Genomic DNA, 19971 nt, shown 5'->3' with positions numbered 1-19971 from the left:
CCATACACTTAGAGTTAGTTGGTGACTTAACAAGCAATAATTACCTAATGGCCTTGAGTAGATTCATGTCGCGCAGAGGAAAGCCTGCTAATATCTACTCCGATAACGGAACCTCGTTCGTTGGAGCATACAACGAATTGTCCAGGTTCCTCAAAAGTAATTGCAATTCTATTGCTGAGAGTGCGTCTAATGAAGAAACGAACTTTCATTTTTTGCCAGCCTACGCCCCCCACTTCGGTGGCCTCTGGGAAGCGGGTGTAAAATCAACCAAGCATCACCTGACCAGAGTGCTGGGCAATTCAAATCTCACGTATGAACAACTTAATACAACGATAATTAGGATCGAGGCAATTTTAAATTCTCGGCCACTCACCGCGCTATCGACGGAACCCGACGACCTGATGCCGCTCACCCCGGGACACTTCCTCATCGGCCGTCCGCTGACCGCATTGCCTGCTCCAGATTATCGGGACCACTCCTACAACTATCTGACACGTTTCCAGCGGGTAGAACAACTGCGCCAGCACTTCTGGACTCGCTGGAGTAAAGAGTACATTTCCGACCTTCAGCAAAGAGTCAAATGGCAAACAGGAGGAGACTCTTTAACCCTGAACACGTTGGTTCTTCTAAAGGAAGATAATCTCCCTCCTTTGAAGTGGAGACTAGGCCGCATCGTCGCAGTCTTCCCAGGACAAGACGGAATCAACCGAGTCGCCGATGTGCGCACTGCCAATGGAGTAGTTAGAAGAGCATTCTCCAAGATTTGTCCGTTGCTGAATGCTGATGCTCCACAAAAGGACAGCCTTCAGCGCGCGGGGGCATGTTAAAGAATGCACAAAGAGAAAGCGCCTGACCACAATATGTAGGCAAAACCGCATGCCCTACAGCGTGCATTATTTTAGTATAAGAATTTTAGTTTTTAAGCACTTACATTTAAGCATCTCTACTGACTGGTAGCACTTTAATATAGTCATGTTGTAAAATTTATACTAGTTTCCATTTTCCTCCTAAAGACCTAAACACACAGCTTTACATAGTAAGCACCCACCTCCAGCTACAGACCTTCGCCTGCCCGATCCCCCATTACCTGCTGATCTGAATCTCATCGCCACCCCACAGGATGTCCTTGGAGCCGTAATGTCTTACCCCAATGGCTCTGCTGGAGGTCTGGATGGTCTGACACCTCAGCACCTGAAAGACCTCCTATGCAGCGGCTGTGGGGAAACGGGGGACACGCTGTTAAAGGATCTGACGGCCCTGGTTAATGGCATGCTGGCCGGTCAGGTCCCGGACGGCATTAGGGATATCCTGTACGGAGCCAACCTATGTGCTTTAAAAAAAAAGATGGTGGTATCCGCCCCATAGCGGTTGGTACCACACTCCGACGCCTAGCCGCCAAGATCGCTTGCCGCTCCATCCTTTTGGAGCTTACCCCAGAACTTCAACCTATCCAACTGGGGTTCGGCTCCAAAAGCGGATGTGAAGCCGCGGTTCACGCCGTAAGAACATTCCTTGAGCAAAATGCAGGCGAAGTTCTGCTGAAGGTGGATGTGTGCTACGCGTTCAATTCCGTAGACAGGGGCGCCTTGTTGGCTCAATTAAAAAATAAAACCCCTTTGATATACAAATTTCTTTCGCAGTGTTATAGTTCTCCCTCCAAATTATTATATAAAAGTAACGTTCTGGCTTCATCCGTAGGATGCCAACAAGGCGACCCGCTTAGTCCAGCAATTTTCAGCCTTGCCATACATCCCACCATCAAAGAACTAAATTCAAAATTAAACGTGTGGTATTTAGACGACGGGACTCTCGGTGGTGAAGCGAACTGCGTCCTGGAAGATTAAAAAAAAAAAAATCATTGACATGAATACTATAATATTGGCCTTTCACTAAATTTTTCGAAGTGCGAACTTTTTATTACAGACTCCTGCCCGGACAAGAATAACGTTATCGACCTTTTTACACAACTAGCTCCGGGTATAAAAATTATAAACAAAGAGTCGCTTCACCTCCTTGGTTGTCCCATTTTGGACCAATCCTTTGAAACATTCATTGACTCTAAGATTCAAAATTTTAAAACAACATCATACCGTTTGGCCAAAATTAATATTCATTCAGCCTATTCAATCATTAAGCACTGCCTTTTCGTCCCAAAATTTACGTACATACTTACTCCGCGGAACTCATCTTTGGAAATACCCAACTTTGGTATCAAAATTAGATATGTTAGTCATTGAAACAATCACCTCCATCTTCAATATCCATTTTGACGACAGAACTTGGACCCAGGCTAGCCTTCCTATTAGGTTTGGCGGCCTGGGTATCCGCAAAATTTCTTGTGTTGCTCTACCTGTGTTCTTGTCCTCGGTGCATGGTGCTCAAAGCCTTATTAGGTAAAATATTAGAACCTTCAATTGGATCTATAGAAGCCGCACACTGCTCCGAGGCCAAGAACGTTTGGTCCATAACCTGTCCAAACACGGACCCGCCTGCCAATCTCTGTTCGCAGAGGCAATGGGACGAGCCGCTCTGTCGACTGGTACGGGAAAACGTTTTAAATACGTCAACTAGTTCGACAGACCGAGCTCGTCTCCTTGCGACTGCGGAGTGGGAGTCGGGTCTGTGGCTACAGGCTTTACCCTCACCAAACATTGGGACTCTGCTGGATAACACCACCTATTGCCTAGCAGCTAGCTTGCGTTTGGGGGCATCAACAAACCAGCCTCATCGCTGTCAATGCGGTACCATGGTGGACACATTGGGTCACCATGGCCTCTCATGCGCCCGAAGCGCTGGAAGGATCCCGCACCACGCCAGTATCAATGATGTTATCCGTCGGGCCCTTGTCAGCGCGAAAGTGCCAGCAGTCAGGGAGCCCAGTGACCTGGCTAGGGACGACGGCAAGAAGCCTGACGGTATGACACTGGTGCCTTGGAGCATGGGTCGGCCGCTAGTTTGGGACGCTACTTGCGTTGATACACTGGCGCCGTCCCATGTTCCAGTCACCAGCGTTGCTGCTGGCGCTGCGGCATCCTCAGCCGAAAGCATCAAACGCCGCAAATATGCCGCCCTAAGAACCAGCTACATATTTGCGGCGTTTGGCGTTGAGACTCTGGGGCCATGGGGGCCCAGTGCCCGTCATTTGTATAAACATTTGTCATCTCGCCTAATAGAGACCTCAGACAACCAGAGGGCTGGCCAGTATTTTGCGCAACGTATAGGTAACGCTATACAGCGTGGAAATGCTGCCAGCCTTCTGGGTACCTTGCCCATTGACGGCGATTTAGGCCAAATTTTTTATTTATAAATAAGTTAGGTATTTAATTTTAAGTAGTTTTATCATGTTTTTATTTGTTTGATTTATTTGGCATATTTGGTTAGTAATGTTTTGTATTTTTTTTTGTATGTCCTTCTCTTTTAATTTATCATAATTTTAACTTCGTTTCCATTGCAGATAAAGTTGGTTGTCTTGTTTGCATTTTTGTAGTAAATTGTTGTTTAAAAGAACTTGTTAAATGCATGTCTATTTCAAAGCTTTCTCATGTATAACCTTAAAGTGGAAACTGCTTTGGCTTGTGAGCTACCTTTAATTTGTAAGACATATGTATATTTTAAATGCTGTATGTTTCCCAAATCAATAAAATAAATAAAATAGTAATTTACACCACGTTTCACGTCCACCGTTTCGGCTGCGTCAGAGACACAGCCTGTCCTAATTATTTTAGACGTGCCGCAGTCGGATTGTATAATCCGCCGTATTACATTACGGCTGGCCGTATTACAAAACAAACATGGCTGTTTTATAATGTGGCGGCTCTTTTAAGATTTCTTTAGAAGTCACATTGTGTAGACCATATAAGTGAACTTCTTTTTCTCATTCTAGAAATCGAAATATCATAAACACAAGGTACGCACGATTTCCTTGCTGCACTATTTCTTTAAAAACTTGTTCCGGTCTGTAAAATGGCCTTTTATTACTTAATTCGAGTTTCCAATACGTCACGCTCGTAGTTAGTTCATATTAAAATCGTGACGTAAAAGGAAAAAATAAATAGGACACATTTTTAATCGTCGGGATCGAATCAGCTCGTGATTCTGAGAAGAATGAGCCCAAACACGTCCAGATCTGGTGAAATTCGATATTCGGGATTTAATTTGGAAAGCGCCCCTTTACCAGTTAGTGTGGTGAAAAAAAAAAAAATTGTTTTTTTCCTCGCATCTTTGGAGTTTATTTTTAAACGTTACGTTACATTGGTTGGTCCTTTGAACTTTAAACATTTCTTTAGCAGTCGCATAATATGTAAACGTTTCATGCATACTTAATGCAAAATAAAACTAATGAAACATTTGTTTCTCATTCCAGAAATCAAAACAACATAAACTTACGGTACGTACAATTTCCTTGTTTTTTAGTGTTTCGTACCTCATAGAGAAAGAAACGGAACCCTTATGGGTCACTCGTGCGTTCGTTTGTCTGTCCGTCTGTCACAGCCAATTTTCTCCATAACTACTGGACCGATTAACTTGAAATTTGGTACACATATTATGTTATAACCTGTGACCCAAAGACGGACATGCAAATTAATTAAATGAAATTAATTCTTAGAGGCCACTTTTGGGGGTAAAAGATCATATATATTTATTTAGGTAATTTAGAAGTAATTTAAGAAAACAAGCAAAAAATGACCATTCCCCCCTCCTTATCTCCGAAAATACTAAGCGTAAAATTTTCAGAAAAATATACGAGATAGCCCTCTACCTGTAGATTACAGGAAAAATTATTAGAAATCTACAGTCAAAATTACTAGAAATCAAAGTCGGACTTAAGAGAAAAAAACTCAATTTACGAATTTCACTCACTGCCGCTGCAAGTAGTTACTAAATATCTTAAAATTTTGTGAGCGCGATTAACAGGTAGAAAAAAATTAATTTCTGTTCCGTGTTTTTTAGAAATGGTTCAAAATTTTGATAACTTTTAAGATGACTTAAGTATAGAAATTAACTGTCCAAATTGGTCCAAAAAAGGTCTACGATATATACGAAAACATAAAAGGCAACGCCAGGATAAGCTAAGTGAATCTGCCCCCAGCGAGTTTTGGCTTGAATTTTTTTTTTATTGATTTGTCTTTGTATTAGTATCAAATTTGCCAAATTTCAGCTCCCAAAACTTTATAGTTTAGTAATTAAAAATAAAAAAACTAAATTATAACTTTCTTCGATATTTTTTTTTCTGGGCAGCCGAATTTGACGTGCGTCACGTACATTGTGCATGTAGTATGTAACACCTAGATGTAACCATGGATGCAATAAAGAAATTATAAATTAAGAATTAAGGAAAACTAGTATTAATTTTGTGTTAAATTGCAATACGAAAACTAAACAAGAGCGTGTCGGGCCACGCTCAGTGTAGGGCTCCGTAGTTATACGAATTTTTCTCAAAAACTACTGAACCTATCAAGTTCAAAACAATTTTCCTAGAAAGTCCTTATAAAGTTCTACTTTTGTGATTTTTTTCATATTTTTTAAACATATGGTTCAAAAGTTAGAGGGGGGGGACGCACTTTTTTTTCCTTTAGGAGCGATTATTTCCGAAAACATTAATATTATCAAAAAACGATCTTAGTAAACCCTTATTCATTTTTAAATACCTATCCAACAATATATCAAACTTTGGGGTTTGAATGAAAAAAAATATCAGCCCCCACTTTACATGTAGGGGGGTACCCTAATAAAACATTTTTTTTCCATTTTTTATTTTTGCACTTTGTTGGCGTTATTAATATACATATTGGTACCAAATTTCAGATTTCTAGTGCTAACGGTTACTGAGATTATCCGCGGACGGACAGACGGACGGACGGACGGACGGACGGACGGACGGACGGACGGACGGACGGACGGACGGACGGACGGACGGACGGACGGACGGACGGACAGACGGACGGACAGACAGACATGGCGAAACTATAAGGGTTCGTAGTTGACTACGGAACCCTAAAAAAGAAAGTAAAAAATATTTTTTATTTTTTTTAAAGCATTATCACGCACGCGACACCTCTAGATTTTTCACCAAAGTAATCCTCCTTAATAGTACGAGTTCTTAACCAGATCTATAGTCCCGTCTGGCAGAAAGCATGAAACTTGGCATGTATATAGCTTATAGGGTTATAAGAAAAAATAGAAGTAGAAACACGCCGAGGTGTCAATGTTTCCCCTCTTTCCCCCCACTTTTGTATCCCTGTTTTCAGTTTTTCTGTATTTCCATGAAAACCGTAAAAGCTACAATAATAACGTCTAAGAGAAGTATATTGTCTATAAAATTCTCTACAATGCTGTCTTTGGAAGTATATAGCTAGAACTTATAATTTTCAAACTATGCTCATTTTTCCTTTGCCATATTTGTGTTTGGTGACCAGTAGGATAAGTAAGGCCAGCGACTTTGCACTTTTGCCTGTGGCGATGTTGCTTGGTAAAATTGTTCATTGGGTCAAACTGATCCGATGTAGCCCAATAGTCATGAAATCGCACGTGACTACTCCCAACAAAGAGAAGGGGAAGGGGCCGGTTCCCTCGATGAAATCTATGCAATACTTCTTCTGACTCTTAGCGACTAGGGCAAATCGTATATCATTTCCGTGTAATGTAGGGACGTGTTAATAATTTCCGAAAAAATCGCCACACCTTTTCATACAAAAATAACGATTTTATAACATAATAATGTTTTTTTTTTGTGTATTTAATTGTAACAGTTACGGCATTTACAATTAAATCGTGGCAATTACCTCATCAATAAATAAAAAAATTAGGACAGGTTAGCCCAAAACCTAGTTCTGATGAAGGGATCCTGGAGAAGTCAGGGGATCTCCTCAAATCTTAAAGGCATAGATATAGTGATTTTTGTGTTCTTATAAGAACAGCATGAATTTAAGTTCAGAACAGTGACATTTGGTGCAGTGGAACTGCTGTTGATCATCAGAACGTTACTCCTCAAAACTGAACGGCTGACTTATACGGACTTGGGTATTTTTATAAAAACATCATGTAGACATGTATTTACGTTCAGAATAATGACATTTGGTGCCGTGGAACTGCTGATGATCATCAGAACGTGACTCCTCAAATCTGAACGGCAGACTTATAATACCTTTGGTATTTTTATAAGAACATCATGTATTTACGTGCAGAACAACGACATTTGGTGCAGTGGAACTCCTGATGATGATCAAAATGAAACTCCTGAAATCTGAACGACACACTTATAATGACTTTGATTTTTTTATAATAATATAGATAGATAGATAGATAGATAGATAAATTCTTTATTCAACCACAAACTTACATGCTTTGCAACACAAAACAAAATAAAGAAAGACGAAATACTAAAAAGACTTAACATAACATTATACAATAATTAGGACACTTATTAATTTAACTGAAGTATTGGTCGTGGAATGTGAGTTGTGGTATAGAATAGGCGCTGACTCAGCATACATGCTACGGAAGCCGCAGCGCTGATCTTCCGTCAGAACCTTATAAACTGAATACTAAGGGAACGACCTAGTGCAGCGCAAGTCGATATATATTATATTATAGAGTGTACGAGTAGATAATAAATAAGCAAAATATTATTACAAGTATATAATGTTCATTAAACGCAATAAGAGTAAAGTAGGTATGTGAACAGAATAGGAATGATATTACAATGTACAATGATTAGTTATCGGTAACAGAATTATAATTATGATGTGGAAATATAAAGGACAAATGGTGAGCGAGATGGGGTTACATTTTAAGAACTTCTTTTCTGAGTTTCTAATAAGTGTTCTCGTAACTTTGTTTTAAAATGAACTTTATTCTTTAGTATTCGTAGTGGTGGAGGTATGTTATTCCAACATTTTGTAGCGGAGTACTTAAAACTTCCCCTAAAAGCAGCGGTACGGTATTTTTGAGGCTGTAGCATCATAATACGCGGAGCCCTTACCGAGTGACAGCTTCTATTTGTTAACCAAATTAGTTTTTGGTGTAGGTACCTTGGGGTCTGAGAGTTTATTACATCAAATAGTAAGCATGCCAACATTAATTCCTGACGTGGTAGCATTTTTAGACAATATCATGCATTTACGTTCAGAACAGCAACATTTGGTGCAGAGGAACTGCTGATGGTGAGCTGAGAGAGGAGTTCCTCAATCCTCAAATCAGAACGGCATACTTTTAGTGACTTTGGTATTTTTAAAAGAACAGCATGCATTTGTTACGTTCAGAAATCTCCTAACAAGAGCTCTGATCATCGACAGCAGTTCTTCTGCAATGTTACTGTTCTGAACTTATATGCATGATGTTCTTATAAAAATACCAAAGTCATTATAAGTCTGCCGTTCAGATTTGAGGAGGTACGTTATCGTGATCATCAGCAGTTCCACTGCACCAAATGTCACTATTCTGAACGTAAATGCATGTTGTTCTTATAAAAACACCAAAGTCACTATTACCTACAGATTTCAGGAGTTTCATTTTGATCATCATCAGGAGTTCCACTGCACCAAATGTCGTTGTTCTGCACGTAAATACATGATGTGGTGTCCTGCCGTTTCGCCAAAAAACGTTTCGTCAAATTTCATTTCCCAATAATCATATCGCAATAGTTTCATTTCCCAAAGTATTGTTTGGCAAAGGTATGTTTCGCAATGAATTTGTTTGGTCAAATTATCATTTGGCACAATTTTACTTAGTCAAATTTTATTTAGACAAAACTTTATTTCGCAAACGTTTTTAATGGCAAAACTTATATCCCAAAAACACGTTTGGTCAAAATTTCACACCGCAAATTTCGAAAATATTTAGGCATTTGCATTTTCATTTCTACGGGATTAATTTAATTTACCGAAGATTTTTTTGCCAAATTTAACTTAAAATTGTCAAATGATAATTTCAGTTTTATTCCCAAGGCTTCAGTTGGACAAGAAAAGTTTGCTCAACTTTATTTTTGTCAAATTAATTACTGGACAAAATTATTTTGTCAACTATTTTTTTGTCAAAAAATGTTTCTACAAATTACACCATACAAAACCACGTTTGACAATAAATATTACAAGGCATAAATGTAATGTAATAATTTTATTAGTATTGTAACAGAAAACTCGTGTGCGACAGGGTCAGTTTAGGTGCGACGACGAGCGAAGCGAGGAGGAGCGTGTTAGGTTGACAGTGAGCAAACTGGAAATAAATGGCTTTTTAAAGTAATTAAAAATTAATAGAACATAATGGTCTTGAAAACATAAGGTTTCTTTTTAATAAAATGTATCCGGACATGTAAGTGAAAATGTCATCCTTGACACTTGCAGCAGGAGGAAAAAAAGTACGACATACACATTATTTCACACAAATCTTGGACACAAAGTATAAAATCAACAAACAAATTTTTAGTGCGCTATTTAATTACAATATATTGGGAAATGGAAATTTTGCCTAACAATACCTTTGACTAAATAATATTTGGTAAAATGAAATTTGACCAAGTAAATATTTTGGGAAACAAATACTTGCCAAAAAAAGTTTTGCTAAATGTCAATTTGCGATAAGTTGTTTTGCCAAACGTTTATTTGGGAAATGATAATTTGGGAATAATAGTTTGGGATGTGAAACTTTGGGAAACGTTTTTTGGCAAATCGTCAGTAAACCACATGATGTTCTTATAAAAATACCAAAGTCATTATAAGTCTGCCGTTCAGATTTGAGGAGTTACGTTCTGATGATCATCAGCAGTTCCACGGCACCAAATGTCATTGTTCTGAACGTAAATACATGATGTTCTTATAAAAATACCCAAGTCCGTATAAGTATGCCGTTCCGTTTTGAGGAGTAACGTTCTGATGATCAACAGCAGTTCCACTGCACCAAATGTCACTATTCTGAACTTAAATGCGTGGTGTTCTTATAAAAATACAAAAATCACTATATTTATGCCTAGAAGATTTGAGGAGATCCCTTGACTTCTCCAGGATCCCATCATCAGAACTGAGTTTTAGGCTAACCTGTCCTAATTTTTTTATTTATTGATGAGATAATTGCCACGAGTTAATTGTAAATGCCATAACTGTTACAATTAAATACACAAAAAAACATTATTTTGTTATAAAATCGTTATTTTTGTATGAAAAGGTGCCACGATTTTTTCAGAAATGATTAACTCGTCCCTACATTACACGGAAATGATATACGATTTGCCCTAGTCGCTAAGAGTCAGAAGAAGTATTGCATAGATTTCATCGAGGGAACCGGCCCCTTCCCCTTCTCTTTGTTGGGAGTAGTCACGTGCGATTTCATGACTATTGGGCTACATCGGATCAGTTTGACCCAATGAATAATTTTACCAAGCAGCATCACCACAGGCAAAAGTGCAAAGTCGCTGGCCTTACTTATCCTACTGGTCACCAAACACAAATATGGCAAAGGGAAAATGAGCATAGTTTGAAAATTACAAGTTCTAGCTATATACTTCCAAAGACAGCATTGTAGAAAATTTTATAGAGAATAAACTTCTCTCAGACGTTATTATTGTAGCTTTTATGGTTTTCATGGAAATATAGAAAAACTGAAAACAGGGATACAAAAGTAGGGGGAAAGAGGGGAAACATTGACACCTCGGCGTGTTTCTACTTCTATTTTTTCTTATAACCCTATAAGCTATATACATGCCAAGTTTCATGCTTTCTGCCAGACGGGACTATACATTCATACTAACTATCCGTTAACGCCCCGCACTATAATAAGCTACCAAATAAATATAAATACTTAATTTTAAATATCTGTGGTAAAATAAGGTGTTTTTTTTATTGAATACATTTACTCCCATACACGCTCGTTAAAACGAATCGCTGACAAACTCTAGAGAAACTTCATATGCACATGCAGGGTGTATTTTGATAGCGGGTCAGTAAGGGTAGCTATGAGATTCCATGGTCCTACGCGAAAATGATCTGAGGAGACGTTCCCTCGATTACAAATTGATGAGAAATGGCATTTACAGCTTTTGGAAAAAACATACAGGCTGCGAGAAAAAGGGCATTTTTGACAAACTTTTTTTGATGCCAATCGATCCCATTCCTATCCAGCATCAAAAGCTTGTATAGAACCAAAAAAATTTTCCCGTACAATTTGTATGAATTTTTTTCACATGGTGTTTTTTGATACTAATCGATTTCATTCCCATTCAGTATAGATAGTTTCTTAGGGCTCATATTCCGGTAATGTACTAAAAAGCCGCAAATTACAGAAAACTTTTTCCACATTTCCCCCATAGTAAAATGTATCTACATGTCTACAAAAATAAAACTATTTTTATAAACAGTTTTTTTGATGCCATTCGATTCCATTCTTATCCAGTATCAATACTTGCTTTGCACTAAAAACCCACGAATCAATGGATACATTTTCCGTACATTTGGTTATGGGGAAAATGTGGAAAAAGTTTTCTTCAATTTGTGGCCCTTTAGTACATTACCGCATGTTGAGCTCAAAGAAACTTTTGAACCTGAATAGGAATAGAATCGATTGGCATCAGAAAAACACCATGTGAAAAAAACATTTTTATCATACAAATTGTATGGGAAAAGTTTTTCGCAATTTGTGACTTATTTTTTTTTTATGTTTATTAGTAGTTTTTATTAGTATTTTTATTAGTCTCATTAATTTGAAATCGAGGGAAGGTCTCCTTAGACCATTTTCGCGTAAGATCATGGAATCTCATAGCTGCCATTGCGGATCAGTAACCGCTATCAAAATAGGCTGCCCTTACTGATCCGCTATCGTAGGTGGCATAGCGAATGATATTCCGCTTTGTGTGGTAGGGCACAGCACAGCGGATATCATCTCTCTCGAATCTAGAGCAGAGCCCAACTGGGGTAGTACCTCCGCCTTACAGAAGACCGCAGCCAAATAGCACTAGACCCTAATCATAGTCTTGTGTTCCTGCCGGTGAGTAAGGCTGCCAGAGCTCAACGAGGGTGCGGTGTGCTGATGACGGGAGGACTTACGGAACTGACTTATTCGGTCTATTGTGCTTTGAGTCGTCGGCAACCCGAACCCTCCTTGGAACTTGTGCATTCCTTTTTACTGTGTATTTAACACAGCAAAAGGGAATGTACAAGTTTCTAATGGGGTGGCAACGCGCATGTGTCACTCTTTGAGTTGCAGGCGTCCATACGCTACGGTGACCGCTTTCCATCAGGCGGGCCGTACGCTTGTTTGCCACCGACGTAGTATTAAAAAAAATACACCCTGTATATGCAAATAACGGGCATAGAAAAAACATATTCATATATACTTTATTTTTATTTTTATTAGTGGCCAGTGTTTATGACCAACGTGCACGTTTCTCTAGAGTTTGCCAGCGATTCGTTTTAACGAGCGTATATGGGAGAAATGTATTGTGATTTGTGATGTATTCAATTAAAAAAAACACCTTGTTCTACCACAGATAAAATTAAGTATTTATATTTATTTGGTAGCTTATTAACACATTCGTGGACACGTATGCTATAGCATACGCGTAGTCATTTGTTTCCTTAGGTCTATGACATATGACGTCACTATCACTAGCCGTCCGTGAACGTGTTAAAAAGGCTTACTTTGATGAATAATCTGTGTGTCGCTTGCGTGATAACACTTTAAAAAAAAATTAAAAATATTTTTTACTTTTTTTTTTAGTTTTTGTATGGCAATATAACCACAGAATATATAAAAGTACAGGTACAGAAGGCTTACTCTCAACAACCTGTCAACGGACTGCATGCGACATGAGTTCTATTTTGCGTAGCGTGAAGGTTGTCAAACTTTATGGGCCGCAAATTCGCGGCCGTCGAAATGTACGGAGGAAACGCGGAGTGAGCCGCCCCTGATATAACCCAAAATTAATACCATGTAATTGTACTTACTACATGCACAATATACGTGACGCACGTCGAAATCGGCTACCCAGAAAAAAAATATCGAAGAAAGTTTAAATTTAGTTTTTTTTTTATTACTAAACTATAAAGTTTTGGGAGCTGAAATTTGGCATACTCGATACTAATACAAAGACAAATCAATAAAAAAATTCAAGCCAAAACTCGCTGGGGGCAGATTCACTTAGCTTATCCTGGCATGGCCTTTGTGCCACCGAAAGCCGAAACCTGTACGGGTAGCATGGTCGCGCGATAGACGATAAAATATCAGGCCGTCCCTATCGCACTATTAGTAAGTGCGATAGGGACGGCCAGATGTTTTATCATTTATCGCGCGACCATACTTGCCTTCCTGAAGTCCATTTTGTTCTATCTCTTATCGTTTCTGAGATGTAGGTAAAGTCTTGAAAATACGATTGCTATCACAGGCAGTCAGGCGCTCATGACTTTTTTATGGAAATGTCGAATCCGACTCGCACTTGACCAATTTTCAAAGAAAGTTGACAGTTTCTTGTTTTTAACCCCCGACGCAACGACGGAATGATAATAATAATAAGTTTGACGCTTGACATGTCTGTCTGTCTGTCTGTGGTATCGTAGCTCCCGAACGAATCAATCGATTTTGATGTACTTACTTTGTAAACAAAGGATTAAAAGACCCCAAGAATGGAGTCCGCTGGCATACTCCAGGATATTTTCAGCACTTTTTGAAGGAAGCTACTACCTACCGGAAGGGATACAAGAACAGAACTCTTTGAATCATACATTTGATGTACTTGATGTATTTGAGAGTATATTATGGATTTACTATTATCCATTAAAATATCAATAATGGATGTCAACTTTTATTCACGATAAAGACTGCGCATCACTAATTGTCACTTAGTAATAATGACATTATGTCTAATCTGTGCGTCAAATTTCGTAGCTAAAACGGTGACACGGTACTGATTGAAGATCGAGTAGAGTAGCTATATTTGTCTCTTTCAGTATATGGCATACTTCGCGAGAGTGTACAGGGTGACATAAAGTTAGTTAGATCTTGCTTAAAAGAATCGGTCTACATTACATGACCCAAGTCTATGGTTTCAGTCGTGACACAACCATACGCAAGCACTTAAGAGGATACAGTAGCGAAAATGCTAAAATGGAAAGGAGCCCCCCTTTCAACTTGGGAATTTTAGTTAAATATACAAGTGTTATTAACTAGATTTATCGAAAAAAAATTGTCCATTAAGAACAACTCGGTCAAAAGTCAAAAGATATTTAAAAAAATCTTTAAAATCGAGGTTCCGCTCTCGACACTTTCCTCTTTCAAAACTTAATCAATCGGAACGAAATTTGAGAATCTGAATAATAATTAAATAATCTATGTCGGACCGTTTAGTTTTTTTGGTTAATTGTTACCAATCTTGAGTATCACACCTTTTTTTGCGCCACAATGAAAAAGGCCGTTTTTGGATGTTTTTGATTGGCTCTAGAATCTTTAAAAAGCAGAATATCAAAAAAATCAAAACGGTCCGACACAGATAAAAATAATAATAATCTGTGCTGAAAAAACCATTGCTCTATCTTCAAAAACCAGGGAGGAAATAGTCGAGAGCGTTTGTATGGAGAATCGACCCCTACCGTATCATCTTAACGGACACGACGCAGGCACAGGCACCTACTAGGTGCCCGCGCACCTCTGTAAATAAGTTAGTTAGATCTTGCTTAAAAGAATTGGTCTACATTACATGACCCTAGTCTATGGTTTCAGTCGTGACACAACCATACGCAAGCACTTAAGAGGATACAGTAGCGAAAATGCTAAAATGGAAAGGAGCCCCCCTTTCAACTTGGGAATTTTAGTTAAATATACAAGTGTTATTAACTAGATTTATCGAAAAAAAATTGTCCATTAAGAACAACTCGGTCAAAAGTCAAAAGATATTTAAAAAAATCTTTAAAATCGAGGTTCCGCTCTCGACACTTTCCTCTTTCAAAACTTAATCAATCGGAACGAAATTTGAGAATCTGAATAATAATTAAATAATCTATGTCGGACCGTTTAGTTTTTTTGGTTAATTGTTACCAATCTTGAGTATCACACCTTTTTTTGCGCCACAATGAAAAAGGCCGTTTTTGGAAGTTTTTGATTGGCTCTAGAATCTTTAAAAAGCAGAATATCAAAAGAATCAAAACGGTCCAACACAGATAAAAATAATAATAATCTGTGCTGAAAAAATCATTGCTCTATCTTCAAAAACCAGGGAGGAAATAGTCGAGAGCGTTTGTATGGAGAATCGACCCCTACCGTATTGTCTTAACGGACACGACGCAGGCACAGGCACCTACTAGGTGCCCGCGCACCTCTGTAAATAAGTAAAACCAATTCCAGTTTGCTTTGAATTGATTCCTGCATTTTTTTTCCAATCTAATTTGTCTCACCTCTATGTCGTATTATATAATCTACAAAAAACATTTTTTTTCTCATTCCAGATATCAAGCATATCGAAACCGAAACTGACATTCCCGGTAAGCAAGAATATATTTATCTATTATAAAATATTTTTGTCTCAAACATGGTATTGAATGTTGCCATTACGTTTGTTAAAATAGGCTTTCTCATACACGCTCGTCGGTTTCGAGTACTTCTGACCTGGCCTTTTTGCATTACTTATTACTTTCATACATTAATAAGTTTCCATTCACACCTGAGGTTAGCATTATCGCTTCCTCCCTTTCAAACAGGCTTTCAAAATACTCCTGGCATCTCTTTAGAATACACTCTTCCCCATTCAGCAAACTTTCATTCGAATCTTGCACCGATTTTCGCTCAGAGTCCGAACTCTTACCTCTCGAACGGATTTCCAGAAAAACTTTATGTTCGTCTGAAAATCTCGCGACAATCTTTCATCCATTCCATTTACCTATTCAGGATTTAAAAAAAATACAATAAAAAAAAGTCAAAGTCATAACCAAACCCAAAAACCCATTCATCCATTTGATCATTCAGTTCATCTTTCTTTCTTTTAACTAATTCTTTCACACGCACTTTCATCCTTCACTTCGTTCACTTCATCAAAAGAGGCGTTACATTATGTAATGGGCTCTTTGATTAGCTCGTGCCGCCAACCAATCCCGCCATAGCTTTTTCTTCTCACATACCGCCTCTTGCACTCATAAAACGTATCTTAATCCACATTACCATACACTAAAGAAAAAGCGATCAAGCCGGGAATCGAACCCGAGTCTCCAGCTATCGCGGCTGACGTGCTAAACCGCTACACCACCCTGACCGCCCAGGTACCCGTCGAAAATATCGAATATTTAATAAAATAAATTGATTTGTTCCCTACGTCAAAATTTTTTCTTATTCGCAAAACACTTTTCAAATTTTAACTTTAGCTTGGTCAATGAACGATTCTAGATGGAATGGCCGAAAGCAGAAAGTTTCACTACGGGATGTTGTTAGGGATAGTCAGGAGACATACATACTACAAGTCCTCGGACTTTGGACGTGAGCTCGAAGAGGGGGGGGATGAAAAAGGTCCCATTTTTTGGTTTTTTGCTCATATTTCAAAAACTATGCGTCATACGAAATTTTGGTTTACTACACTTTGAAAGCTTATAAAATTCTCTATAACTTTGACATAGAAACATTTTTTCTATTCTTAACCGTTGTCTAGGTATGAGCTCCTAAAAACTGTCAATTTTTAAAAAACCGTCATCCTCCCTACTTTTTACATCATACATTGCTCCATATCTTGAAAAATATTTATCTTAGACAAAAGTTTTCTTCAGAAATCTTGTAGACCATTCAATCACCTTTCATAATATGTGTACATATGTTTATGTATCACGTACCGTTGAATAATTATACGACTTTTAAAAAAAATGTCACTTTGAGCAATTTTTTCAGTGAACGAAAAGAAGCAACAAATATTATGTACTTAAGTATGTGATAAACGTGTAAAATATGTATTTAATGAACTGGATTGCATTACGATGCTGTATAAAAGCATTTACATAACAGGTAACAATAACTATAATTAGCTACACATAAAAAAAATTGGCCCAGAAGACAGTTAGTAGTATATCGATACCTCCTAAGTATACTTACTGAGACTGAGACAAGTGACAATTTTCAATTTTACTAGGTACATTTACCTTCCACGGAAAATTCATGCTGAAATTCGCATTAGTTTTGGAAATAAAGTGACGTATACTGATGAAACTAACATATTCTTTAATATCGAACAGTGTAGGTATATTGAGACAAGTCACATGCACAACTGTCAACAGTCATAGTGGAGGGAGGTAAAAAAAGTGTGGAATACTGATACAACTAATACATAATATGTAATGAACTTGATTGTATTACGATGCTGTATAAATGAATTTACACAACAGGTAACAATATCACACCCACATCTACCACTACTACAATCTGTGGTGCACCGGCAAATATTAACTTCAGTATTTCTTCCGGAGCAGCTGGTAAGTACTTTGATTTGCACATGAATCAGTAAGTTGCTTTCGTTCCGTGCCCATCCCCATTGCTCAGCATAAATATCGCATCCAAGCCAAGTCTGAACCTGGTGGTATGTGCGGAATGAGTGCTCCATCGCTGCTTCCTCAGTGTTGGTCCGCATGGGCTCCACCAGACCAAGACATTATGTTAGTTAAACCTATAACAGAGGCAAATTCCCTACCGCCCATTATTCGAGTCAGGAGATGCAACAGATAGGCCTAAAGGACATACTCTTTCTACATGCCTTCACGGGATGTGACACCACCTCAGCAGCATTTCGGAGAAGTAAGTTGGTTTCTGCAAACTTTATTTGAAAACCCCTGTATTTTCGAATCCTTCTGCATCATCTGCTGATATTAAAGACAGTAAAGTGTTTGCTTTTTTAGATGGTATATGGAGCAAAGCCTCTCCTCTCTGTATGAGTTCAGGGGGCCGATTTTTGAGTCTCACTGTCACTAAAATACCGGTTGAAAACGGTGAATTGCCTATTATTTTCAGTGACAATTTTCTGAATTAGAACGCCGTGAGACACAAAAATCGGCCCCCAGATACCAGCGCTTCCTCCAGTCCGTATCTAAAGTAAAACAAGACATTTCGTCCCTCCCACCAACTGAAGGAGAAGCGATGGAGCACTCATTCCGCAGTTTCCGCACATACCACCAGGTGCAGATTTGGCTTGGATGCGATATTTATGCTGAGCAATGGGGATGGGCAAGGAACGAAAGCAACTTACTGATTCATGTGCAAACCAAAGTACTTACTACTTACCAGCTGCTCCGGAAGAAATACTGAAGTTAATATTTTGCCGGTCCACCACAGATTGTAGTAGTGGTAGATGTGGGTGTGAGAAGGCCTTTACGTATAGCTAAGTGTATAGTTACCTGTTGTATAAATGCATTTATACAGCATCGTAATACAATCCAGTTAATTAAATACATATTTTACATGTTTATCACATACATATTTAATATTTGTTGCTTCTTTTCGTTCACTGAAAAAAAATGCTCAAATAGACATTTTTTTTTTAAAGTCGTATAATTATTCAACGGTACATGACACATAAGCATATGTGCACATATTATGAAAGGTGATTGAATGGTCTACAAGATTTCTGAAGAAAACTTTTATCTAAGATAAATATTTTTCAAGATATGGAGCAATGTATGAAGTAAAAAGTGGGGGGATGACGATTTTTTTAAAAATTGTCAGTTTTTAGGAGCTCATACCTAGACAACGGTTAAGAATAGAAAAAATGTTTCTAGATTAAAGTTATAGAGAATTTTATAAGCTTTCAAAGTGTAGTAAACCAAAATTTCGTATGATGCACAGTTTTTGAAATATGAGCAAAAAACCAAAAAATGGGACCTTTTTCATCCCCCCCTCTTCGAGCTCAGGTCCAAAGTCCGAGGACTTTTAGTATGTATGTCTCTTGACTATCCCTAACAACATCCCGTAGTGAAACTTTCTGCTTTCGGCCATTCCACCTAGACCCCCCTTTTGAGCATTCATTGACTGATCTAACAATAGTCATTAGCACCTATACCTACTTCTAGTGAAGTCTTTAGAGTTAAATGAGATTTAGAGTGAAAGTGTGGGCGGAACCCTCGGTGGGCGAGTCCAACTCGCACTTGGTTTTTATTTAATTTGTCTGACCTACCTATCTTGTATTGTATAATTCACAAAAATTGTTTTTTTTTTTCATTTTAGGTATCAAACATATTATTGAAACCGGAACCGGCAGAGGTAAGCGTGAATTACTTGCTATTTTAAATTAATATTTTCTCAAACATGGTAATTATGAAATGTTGCCATTACGTTTGTTGAAATAGGCTTGAAATAGTAAAGGAATTTAATACAATACAGTATTGCAGCCCTAGGCCGGGAAGTTTTTTTTTAATAGAATAGAATAGAAACACTTTATTGATATATTATCTAACATGCAAATTCATTCACATTGTACAACATAATACTTAGGTACATAATATTACAAAATACACAAAGATTACACTAAAAATAAACATACGTACAACGAGTGTGGGATGCATCGTGATGTGGTGGCAGTAGAAGGAAACCTCACGCCGCTCTCCTTGGCGAAAGAGAACTGGCGCAAACCTGTGGTACTAAGTACTGCGGACCGCAAGGCGGTATGGGAGAGCAAGCAGCTACACGGGCGGTTCTACAAGGCCCTCACGGGACCCGATGTAGACCTGCTCGAATCGGTGAACTGGTTACGATTCGGGGACCTCTTCGGAGAAACCGAGGGTTTTGCCTGTGCAATTGCGGACGAAGTTATGATGACGAACAACTACCGGAAATATATCCTGAAGGACGGTACGGTCGACATTTGTCGGGCATGCCGCCGTCCCGGAGAGTCACTCAGGCTTATCATCTCCGGTTGTTCTCATCTAGCTAACGGTGAGTACTTGCACAGGCATAATCTCGTAGCCAGGATCATTCACCAGCAACTTGCTCTTCAATACGGCCTTGTGGACCGCAAAGTACCGTACTACAAGT

The 19971-nt window shown here is 38.4% G+C and overlaps 1 protein-coding gene across 1 annotated transcript in view; it reads left to right on the top strand.

Moving 5' to 3' along the window:
• Positions 1-19971, top strand: part of LOC125237079 — an 88007-nt gene that overhangs the window by 51453 nt on the left and 16583 nt on the right. Inside the window, exons 6-8 of the mRNA XM_048144031.1 lie at positions 4364-4387; positions 15423-15458; positions 19165-19200. Coding sequence (XP_047999988.1) covers positions 4364-4387; positions 15423-15458; positions 19165-19200 — 96 coding nt within the window. The remainder of the gene's footprint in view (positions 1-4363; positions 4388-15422; positions 15459-19164; positions 19201-19971) is intronic.

Source organism: Leguminivora glycinivorella, chromosome 20 (genome assembly GCF_023078275.1).
Source record: "Leguminivora glycinivorella isolate SPB_JAAS2020 chromosome 20, LegGlyc_1.1, whole genome shotgun sequence".
NCBI classification, from domain to species: Eukaryota; Metazoa; Arthropoda; class Insecta; order Lepidoptera; family Tortricidae; genus Leguminivora; species Leguminivora glycinivorella.
The sequence above is the reverse complement of the archived record's forward strand: the minus strand, read 5'-3'. Positions and strand labels throughout refer to the sequence as shown.